The 11428-nt window shown below is 26.3% G+C and overlaps 1 protein-coding gene across 8 annotated transcripts in view; it reads left to right on the top strand.

The window, feature by feature from the left end:
- The window catches only part of LOC148236851 (pyrokinin-1 receptor-like), a 75148-nt gene that overhangs the window by 54526 nt on the left and 9194 nt on the right, over window positions 1–11428 (top strand). For 2 of the 8 annotated variants that reach the window (XM_088183205.1, XM_088183207.1), the window contains one exon: window positions 8454–8685. The exons of 4 other annotated variants lie outside the window; for them this stretch is intronic. In XM_088183205.1, the coding sequence (XP_088039331.1) occupies window positions 8454–8491 (38 nt within the window). In that variant the 3' untranslated portion in view covers window positions 8492–8685. Of the gene's footprint in view, window positions 1–8453; window positions 8686–11428 lie in introns of those variants that run through there. 2 more of the 8 variants (XM_088183206.1, XM_088183208.1) reach the window with 1 other exon arrangement.

Here is an 11428-nt window from a genome sequence, read left to right as displayed (position 1 = left end):
TCCATGTGCATTTTAGAATAAAATTTATTTGATAACACCTGCTTTAAATTCGTCTAATAGGTTTTTTATGCTCCATTTGAATATGCCATGTGCTATCAATTAAAAATTTGAATATTGTAGCTAGCATTATGGTCCTTTTTTCAGTTCTGCATTTTCTCGAAAAATTTTAATAAACGGTAAAAATATGTAATATATAGAATATGATTATAATATATTATTGTAAATATCTACATTATTTTTATTTTTGAATTAATTAACGCCAATATCTTTTTATGCAGTTTTTGTAAAACATTTAAAATTACTCGTATAAATTTAATTAAAAAAAAAAATGCGTTATGAAAATTCTTGAGAAATGTGACTTTTCGATTTGGCATTTTTCTCGAGAAATTCTTAAAAAAAAGTTTTTGAGAAGAAACATTATTTGTGACTTACCAGACTGACACTAAAGTCTAAAATTCAGTGATATCTTATTTAAGATAGATATATTAAGAGACATTAATATATGAAATGTAAAATTTGTTTTTTTAATAAAATTACAAAGATCCTCCAAGTCAGTGTTTATTACTTTCTCGCAAAGATGCAATACTATTTCAGCAAAAGTGGGTTCGATGTTGACTTTGGAAGCTTATAGATTATTACAATAAACTTTTTCATTATCAATCTATATTGATAATGAAAAAGACCCAAAACTGAAATTACTCGAGAATAATATTTATATATATTATAAAAAATCTTTCAGTAGTTTGAAGAATTGAAGGTATAGCGACATACGAGTTAATTTTTTTGCCAGAACATATCGAATCATTTTTCAATGTGTGAAATTCGAATTTTCTATAAAACTGAAGCGCCATAAGCATCCCTGTTATTCTCAGTTGACCCTACTGTTGAAACAAATTTTTATGTTAACAATTGTCGGTTGCCACCAATTTAGTGTTAACGTCTCGGTTTGTAGCTCTAGCTATTCAAAGATTAAAAATAAGGAAAACACATATTTGTAAGTAAAGAGTATTTATATTACATACGGTTATACATAATTTATGAATATGACAAGACGGTTTGAGAAGGGTCGTATGTAAATAAGCTTAGTATAATTACCTGTGCTGCAACTTCTCTTACCCAACTGTTAGAGATCGCTAAGCTAAATCTTCTATTGGTCCTACGCCTGCTCCTCTCCTGATAATAACATTACAGTTAATCTGAGTCTTTGAAAATCAAAACTATACCATCTTTGGATTTCGGTATAACTGTATTTTATACGGTTTCGTGTCACGCATACATTTGCGATGATTCGCCAATACTATCACATTCAACTAGTGTTAAGGAACTATATAAAAAATATAATATTAATAAATACATATTCTTTCGATAAGTAACAAATTCGTTGATATCATATAGCACACAGTGTGACAACACTGTTACAATACTAAATATAATTTTGATCGTAAATAATTTGCATTATAATGATAATATTAATTTATATATGCATTAATATGATAATATAAATTTACAATTTGCATTAATATGATAATATTAATGAACATTTTTGATACATTAATACAATAACAAATTAGTGTCAAAAAATAGGGTTTTAAAAAATACGTATCATATATGTATCAAATCTTATAATATACAGGCTCAAAAAAATATATAGGAAGAGTGGCACATAACAAATGCGCTGGGACACAATAATGGACACTAACAAATATTCTCACATAAAGGTTTCTCACTAACTTTTCTGCACTTTTTCAATTAAGAGAGAGAGAGGCTCCTCATGAATTTCAAATTATAGATCCTGATTAAAAAACGAGATAAAAACAGTCAATACCGGTATTACCAGTAGTATTACCGGTATTGGCATTATAACAATTAATTGGTAATAAAATAACGAAAAAAAAATTGTACCATTCACCTGAAAATTATTGTTTCGTTTTAATAAATATTTACAATGTCTACATAACTGGATGTAATTATGTTTTGTTAAATGTTTTTAATATAATACATTACAATTAAATTACAACAATACCTAATTGTCATGTTAAGTGTCTTTAAACATTGTTAACTCGGCTTAAGATGTCCATTCATTCAATGGCTGAATTATTGCTAAGTTTATGCTGTAATATATTGTTGAATGTTAATATATGCTTGTGAATTTTGCGTAACTGCGTAAATATTTAGTAACTATTGTCGTCTTCGTGTTTTTTTTGGTAATATAATAAACAAGCAGAGCAAATTTAGACTTGAGTTTGTGAATATTTCGTGTTTCAAACAATATGAAGCGTTTAAGCAAACTTTCTTATATCTATGTACTTAAAAAACACTTCATTGTGTTATTTACGAGTACCAATAAAAACTGTGTCAACAAAAACCGTTTGGTTCTACTTATTTCTTTACTTTTATTCATTCATTACATTTAAAAAAAAAATTTTAAATCGTGGGTGTCAAGTCTTTCTTCTTATAAGTCAAACATTATTTTTGAACAAATATTGTCTTTCATCGACCGAAATTAGATGCTTCCTAATTTTTATACCAGGGGCCAGAGCCAATTTATTCCAATAACATATATTCCTATATTACGCATCCCTTTTTGTCAGTTACGATTTTCCGAAATAATCTTATGAGAAAGGAGTGCGTACAATATTATAAATCTGTTCGTTCAAAATGCGACATATTTTTTTTTAAAACAGATTAATGTGATATTTACGTGATTAAGATATTGAAAAATTTAGAAATAAAAATAAAATATTATCGAAAATTCAGAAAATACAGCTCTCTGATTTTTGAACGCAACACAAGATTTGTTACATTGTATAGTAAAAATTTCAAAAACGTAGAAAAAATTATTGCAGAAGGTTTTTACAGTTATGTAACAATATCCAACCAAAATTTTATCAAAATCTTAATCTTTTCTACATCGTGTTTACATGATTAATAATAATTTTAATTAGTCAAATAGTTTGCTAGTTTCTACAATTTTTGCGACCGATTATTTATTTCGAAAGTATTATTATTATTTTAGACATATTTACGTTTAACCCATTTAACCCTTTGGGTCCTTTATCCACACGTATTGGACATCTGTGTTGCTGGCAGCTCCTATGTCCAAAACGTATGGACATATTTATAATCACATTTTTTAGTCATACTTATTTCTTATAAAGTTTTTAAAAGTACATCTTAAAATTAATAATATTATAAATAAAGTAAATAAGAAAACTAAATAAATAAAACTCTATTTAATTCAATAAGAGAAGAAATTAATGAAACAATTCTTATAAATAATGAACTTTTTAATCTAATAAGAATTTTATTAGTACATTTCTTGGATTAATATCAATTAAATTCTATTTATTTATAAAAAATAGAAATCTACTAATAAATAAATATAAGTTAAAAAAATATATTTTTAAATAATACTATTTATATTATAGCTATATTATTTAACGTTTAAAGATAATTCTGCAAATATAAAAATTATTTTTTATACTATATACCTAGAAGATATCATTTTTTTTGTATGATTTTTAATGATCAACTAATTAATAATTTAAATATATTTATTCAAAATAGCATGGAATTGGCGCAACCCTTATTAAAAACAATAATAATATATTATAACAGTTTTGTTGCAGTTGTCTCAATTGTACAGTTAACTTTAATGATCAATCGTTGCTATGTGACGTCTGTCATAACTTATTGCGCAGAAGTTAATAGCTATTCGGTCTCCTTTCGACAATACAATTGTGATGTATCATATACTGCGTTATTATGTAATATAACATATGTTTTTGTTAATCTAATCTCACATGATTATACAAAAAAAAACATTTATCATATTGTCAAAAATACACAAATATTTAAAACTAATCGATCAACATACAATGTATTTTTCAATTCGTTTTCTCATACTAAGTGTATATTTCTGATTATATGTATTAAATGTCAATCCTAGCCTTGACTTCGTATATAACATTTCCTTTAACAATTCATATTGGCGATATTTTTTGTTGAATTATATCCATCTGACAGCACATATAAGTTTTTATATACTCCGCTTGTAACTTTGCGACATAAAATTGACAATGAGATAATCCATCTTTCAAAAATATATATGTCTTATTAAGCGAGTATCTCTATAACTTATATCATATATTGTTACGGTGAAGGAAAGCTAATTGGAAATTTAAGTTGGAAATTGTTATGAATTGTGTCGTTCTAGAATTCAGTTATAATGCACTTTATAATAAGACAAAGTTAATAAGTTCGCCTTTCAAATTCATTTCGATTCCCGGAATTTAAAAAATTAAAAAGTAGATAATATATAGTTTTTTCTGTGTACCTTATACTGTCATTTAAATATAATGAGAGTGCTGCAATTAGAATTTCTTTAATCTATTATGTATTAACAAGAGTTATTTCAATATATATAATATTAATTAAGTTTGAATCACACGAAACAAAAAAACATAAAGCAGCTGATATTTTCGTAAATGTGAATTACATAAACGAAGAAGACAATAAAAATGGTGATGAAAAAGGTAAGGGTAAAAATGAAAATGATTGATAAAAATATTGATGTTTTTAATATAATACGGGCTTAGGGACACCTGGTACTTATCGGCGCTCCCTTTTTATTTGGTACCGACAGTCTCATTTGTTCATGTTCTTTTTATTATTTATTTTAACTGATAATGAATGTATGCTTAGCACGCGCTTTGGAAATCCACCGACAAAAAAACACTTTTTTTATTCTTATATTATATTCATGTGTGCTAGAATAATAGTTAATATTAACAAAATTTAATGCGCAATATTTTTATTACTAATTATAACACAAATGTAAATAACCTTTGCTTATTTTTTTTATTATCACAAAATTAACATCCGAATCCCAGATATTAAAAAACAGTTCAAGAATAGTTCATAGTAGATTGTTATAAAAAATAACCCATCAAAGAAAAATAATTTTGCGTGTATGGAATATATTCGACTTTATGTTAAATATTTTTCTACATAATTTGACATACATTTTACAAAAAATATGACATGACATGAAAATGAGACATATAAACAGAAGAACAACCATTGAGAAATACAGCAAGAATATCTATTCATATATTCAGTGTTTTTAACGCGGTCTCAAATAAGACTTTTGACATTAATTAAAATCTTAAGACACATTTTTATAATTGCTTTGGTTTTTTGAGGATTATTTTGACACGGACAGAATGGAATGTGATATATCTGTCAAAAGAGATCAAAGAAAAACTGTGTTCATTTAATATACATTGATATAAAAATAAGGACCATTAAAACGTAGCAGTAATATTTTCTCGTAAGAGATAAGCTTTAAATTAAAAATAATAATAAACCAGCGGGAAACACTAAATATTTGAAGTTTTCGTAAATTTCGTGAATTGCGCAATACAAGTATTATAAATTACTAATTCATTAAAAATAATTTTATATGCTTTCCCGGTCGCTCCCGGTATACAAAATTCACGTTTCTACTCACAAAACATTTAATTAGGAATCCTATCAAATGCAACTTGATTTGTTTACAACTCGATGTTACACTGTGACTAAATTAAATCAACAATACTGCGAGAGAAAAATATCATGATCATAAATAAAAAAAATACAGAAATATTAAATAAAAATTGAGTGAAATCCAGACAACAACTAAAAAAACCTACACTAAAATATTTAAATAATTACGCAATTGAGATACAATTATATAGGAATTGCATAAACTCTAAAATATATGCGAACTGCAAATTAACATATACATATAAAAACCGGTGGACCATATATGAATTGTGGAAAGGATCACAGAATATTATTAAAACACTATACAATTCATGAATAAAAAGTACAACAAGATGATACAAATAAAACAGCTTTATTCGTGTTTCTTTTTGTGACAATATTTGTATATTGCCATTTATTACTTAATTACAATCTTAGCAACTACTTATGTTTTAGGTAATCGCTATGTTACTTGTACTCGTAAGTCTTAAAAGTTCAAGTTTTTTAATTAAAATATTAATTCAAAAACAAAGTAATAAAAATAGTCAATTATTAAAATACTGCAATCAAAAGTCAGGAACAAGCAAAATAAAAATAAAAATATGCTCTATACATAAATTGAACTAAGCTTCAAACTTTTTAATTTTTTTTTAATTTGTATGTATTTAAGTGAGCCGAAACTTTTTTCTATATATTGTATTTTCGGACTTAAAGGAAAATGTTCAAAGTTAAAGTACCTATTTAAGGAGCACTTCGCAAATAAAATTTCCTTTAAATCAAATACTGAGCATTTAAGTTTAAGGTTCAATTAATTTGACATATTCGTACAAATATATTTAGAATTCAGAATTCAGCACGTTTAATCTAATAAATTATTTAAGTTCAAATATGCACTACACCGTCGACTTTCATTACACAATACTGTAATTAACCTTTGTAAATTTCATTATTAGATTACGAGATAGCTATAGAAATTACTTCAAAGCGATGTTGATTGAGTGGTTTTTTATCATTAAATACAATATATGCATTATAATCAATTTGTTTTTAATATATAAATATTTATAATAAAAAACAGTATCAACATTTGCTTCACATAAACAATTGTATTTTTAGACAATAGATTACTTCAATCTCTACATATAAGACTCGCAACTCATATATACAATATTGGTCCCTTGACGATGAAACGGCACACACAGATAAAATCATATGTCTTAAAGGCTTCTTGCTAAGGCATGTTAGATTCCCAGATATCGTTTTTATAACAAATTGAACTCTCAAGATCGTGCAATATAGCATTGACTAAAATGTTTCATTACGATACAAAATTGTTAATATTACTCAAAATTTATTGGATATCTATCGATGACATTAATTCCTTTCGTCATTTTATATATAAGATACATATAGCAGTTTCCTAATAGCCCATTTGGTAGAGCCAAGCTAAACAAGCAACGGACTTCAATAGATCTGAAAATAAACATGTCTGAATTCAGCGTAACGGTTAATTTTAACAAACTACAATATTCTAGTAAAGTTGATTTGTCAAAATAATTAATAAAATATTGCGTATTTCAGATTATTTTGTTAAATTAGAAGTGTTATTGAATTGACATTTCATCAATCTATATGAAACAACCAAACAATTTTTATTTTCAAAATCAAAAAGCAATACACCAATACAAAATACTAATTATGAATACTATTAAAGCTAAAGGAATGAGTATTTAACTTATATTACATAATATATTATAAATATTACAAAGTGTGATTCTCGAAAATGCATACATTTACTAGGCAATGTATGCTCTGTGAAATCACTTTAGTTACACACAAATTATTTTTTGAATAATGTAGCTATTAATTGTATACTCACAGCTTAGTGCTTGGTAAAATATTCAGAATTAAATAATTGATATATTTAAAAGGTATCTTATTTCCAATTTATTAAATCCTTCTTTTAAGTAGATTCGTAGAATCAGATTGCAGAGAATTTTCTTTCTGACCAACGTTATTTTTTTGGCTTTATTTGCTCTACGATTAGTCGCTCGCGGTTAGGTTGTTCGTTGCCGATTAAACTGGCTCGCGTCGAAGAGTTCACAAATTCACTAGTTAGTTCACAGATTCACTACTGAAAGTGTACATAAAATGTAGTATTGTAAGCTTTAACTAAAACTCAAAGTTAGTGCATACTTTTTCTAGGCATTGTATACTTTATTAAAATTTGGCACATACATATATTATGTAGTCTGATACACAATGAGTTTATTTTAATTGTTGAGTTAAGTTATTATTGAATGTAGGTACATACATATTTACCATATAAAACTTTGTAATATTTCTCTAATTACGCTTGTAAGCTGTATACATTAATTGTGCACATAATTTAATATTTTAATTCCTTAGCCTGGTTAAGTTTCAATTTTTGACATACATATTCATAAATAGTATCATATACATAAAGTCTCTCATTATAATAATAACACAGTGAACTATTAAATCAGCAATTACAAAATAGCAATATTAATAATTGTGCCACACAATACATTACCAATAACAGATTTTCGAATAGCAATTGCATACAAATTATTGACGAAAGAAAATAATATTTAATAAACATTAATTTACGGAAAAGCTACAAAAAACTGCAAAGCTCTAAAAAAGTAAATTTTACACTGATTTGCCGCAATTTAAATAACAGATTTCGAAATGCAAATGCACACAGAAAAATCACAGATAAAGAGGATATGGGAGGCATTGGTTGGTTGCGCTCCGCTTGCCTCGGTTCTTCCTATGTTTGAGGTTCACTCGTCCAGAAAAAGATAAACCATTTTTAAACCACATTAAACCACAATGCGTGATCTAAGCCTCACCAAATATCGAGCACTACTTCCAGTGGAGTACAACCAGAAATATATATTTAGTTTTTTCAGAATTAGTCGAGAGCCCAGCAGACGCATAAGAGCAGCCAATAGTCAATTCAAGATTTGAGGCGACCCGGCTACTCTCAGGCACAAAGGATCCAGTTACACTAAAATAAGTCACATATATACAAAATATTTCACATAACTTGTACGTCTCATTTATTAAATTTGAACATTAACTCAAGAAAAGTGTATTTTGCATATTGAAAGCATACAATAAACTCTAAAAATATATATTTAGTTTTATCAAGATGGCCCTAAAAATTTAATAAATATACTTATTAATTAAAACGGGAAAAACGTGACGATCGAAGATTCTGACGGATTACCTCAACAAAAGAACGGCCAGTGTTTGGCAAGCTCAAAGAAAAAAGTTCTTACAAGAAAAATAACAGACAACAACAAATCTATTTTCACTCTCAAATCGTCGCACTAGTAGAAACATCAAGAGTAAGCAGATCAAACGTACCTCCCCTTTATCGACCGGTATATATTTATAAGCGCGTACATAGCGTATATCAGACACTTCCAGGACACAATAGAGTTCATCTGAACAAGCACAAGGAGGAGCTACGCCGAGCATTGAACGAGACTTTGAAGACCAAGGAAGCAGCAAATTTTTAGTGTACTTCAATCTTCTTCAGCTGCAAAACCTACAACTTAAACCTAATTAACCAGATGACTGTATTTCACGAGGCGTATCATATGGTTATTCTAAAATTGTTGGGAATTTAATAATAATTTATATTACCAAAAACATTGCCTTAAAAAAATAACCGAGTAACCGTTAGCACGATATTATTATATTATTTTTAAAAAGCTTTATTTATGTTAAATTTGTTTTAAAACTTAAATTGATGTATCAGAGTGATTTTATTATAAGTCATAGTATTATAGAAAAAAAATAATGACAGCTAATTAATACACGAATTTAATTTAATTTAATTTAGCCTTTCTAAGTTCATTGTAAATAAATTTAATAAATTTACAATACAATAAAAAAATATTTTATAATTTTATTTTACATGTAATACTTATATAAATAATTTAAGGCTCAGCCTATACTTATTATATTAAATATGTCTAGAGCTTTTGACGATCTGAACATGAAATAAACATTTAAATGAACGTCTTTCTTATTACATCTTCAAATATATGTATGTATATACAAAAATATGTATATTAAAATATGTAATAATGATATAATTTTTCTGACGTGAAGATATATTTACTTTATAATATTTCAGTCTATCCCTTTGTTATTTTTAAATCACATGTATAAATTTATTCTTAAGAATACTTTTATTTTTTATTAAAATTAAATTAGGTTTTATATACAATAATATTTAATATATTTTATACAAACATATTTTTCTAAGTATACTGGTGTATACAAATTATAATAATAAGTAATATTCTAAAAACCAGAAAATAGTTAATTTCGTATATTCGTCACTGATTTTTTATTGTATATAATATTTTTTCAGTATCCTCCTATCAGCGGGTCAAGTAGGGGACTAAACAACAATCTTAACTAAAATGTTTCTGATATAGAAACTAAATAATTAGTGAAAGTGCGATTCTAAAAAAATTGTATTTAAAATACTATATACGTATATACAATTATAATTTATTTGAAAAAAATTTTAAGAAGCTTATATTTTAATTGGCCGATATATACTCTTTATTAGGTGTATAAATACAAAATATATCGCTTTAAAATGTTTTTGTGTAATCTGCATTGAATCAAAAATATTTCAATTATTTAAGGCGATTATTTATTATCGATAAATATTGTATTTATACTAAAAATATACTGTTATTTATGGTTAATTGAAAAAATACAAAATAATATTAAAATGTGCAAGATCTTAAAAAATACATGTACAAAGTTGGGTTTTTGAGTGCGATCTCTTAAAAATAGATTTTTCAATACATGAAAAAACTTTATTTCAAATAATGGCATTCATTTACAACACACTTCAATATGGAGATGATTTGTTATCAAAGACGCAAATAATCGAAGGAACAGAATGAATCGGTCATGGGATAAAGTAATTTCGGGCTCATATATTTATACTCGAGTCGTAGAGAAAATTGTTATTAACAACTGTTACTACTTTTTAAATTTTATATATCGAACAATATAGAAGTAAAAAACCCCTTTGGATTATTGAAAAAACGAGATTTAAATTTTATATCGTTACTCTGTGGAAAGCCTCCACACATTTTTGGAATCTGTCAATTCGCAATAATGTAGTTTTTAGATTATTAAAGTAAAGGCTAGGCCGGTTGGAGTGGTTTAGAAAAATCATAAATACTTTTTTTTGCAATTTGAATACTTCCGACTTGCATGCATTTTATCAAGCATCAGTCACGGAACCACCCTTTCATATGCAGCGGTAAAAAAATGCAGCGTTCATAAATTGTTTAAGAATGCTCATACAAATTTGACTTTTACCAAAAAAATACGAATCAGTATTTCTTAATTTGATATTTTTCTCGAGAAATTCTTGATTAATAATTCTCGAGAAGAAACTCTAAATATAATACTTCAGGCTGACAGTAAAGTATAGAAATCGACGACAGTGTATTTTAGGTACATATTTTAAGTAATATACATATTAATACAGATAGTATAGATTTAAATTTTTATAGGATTATTTTCATATTATTTTACACTCTTGTCTTGAAGACTTTGATAATTTTTTCGCAAAGATGCAACATTAGTTTAGCAAGAGCGGCTTTGGTGTTGGCTTTGGAAGCTTATAGATTATTGTTATAAACCTTATTAAATTCTCGATTTGTCATTTTTTTGGAGAAATAATTCTCAACAAGAAACACCATGCATAACCATTAAGTATTTTAATTATATTTTATATAGATACATAATATATATTTTTGTTGAACAAACGTTATTTTATTTAATGTAGTAATTAACTAGAGAACGTTACAAAAATTTTGAGCGAATAAAA

This window comes from Plectrocnemia conspersa, unplaced genomic scaffold, assembly GCF_051122295.1.
Source record: "Plectrocnemia conspersa isolate PC_06_02 unplaced genomic scaffold, ASM5112229v1 ptg000003l, whole genome shotgun sequence".
NCBI lineage: Eukaryota > Metazoa > Arthropoda > Insecta > Trichoptera > Polycentropodidae > Plectrocnemia > Plectrocnemia conspersa.
The sequence above is the reverse complement of the archived record's forward strand: the minus strand, read 5'-3'. Positions and strand labels throughout refer to the sequence as shown.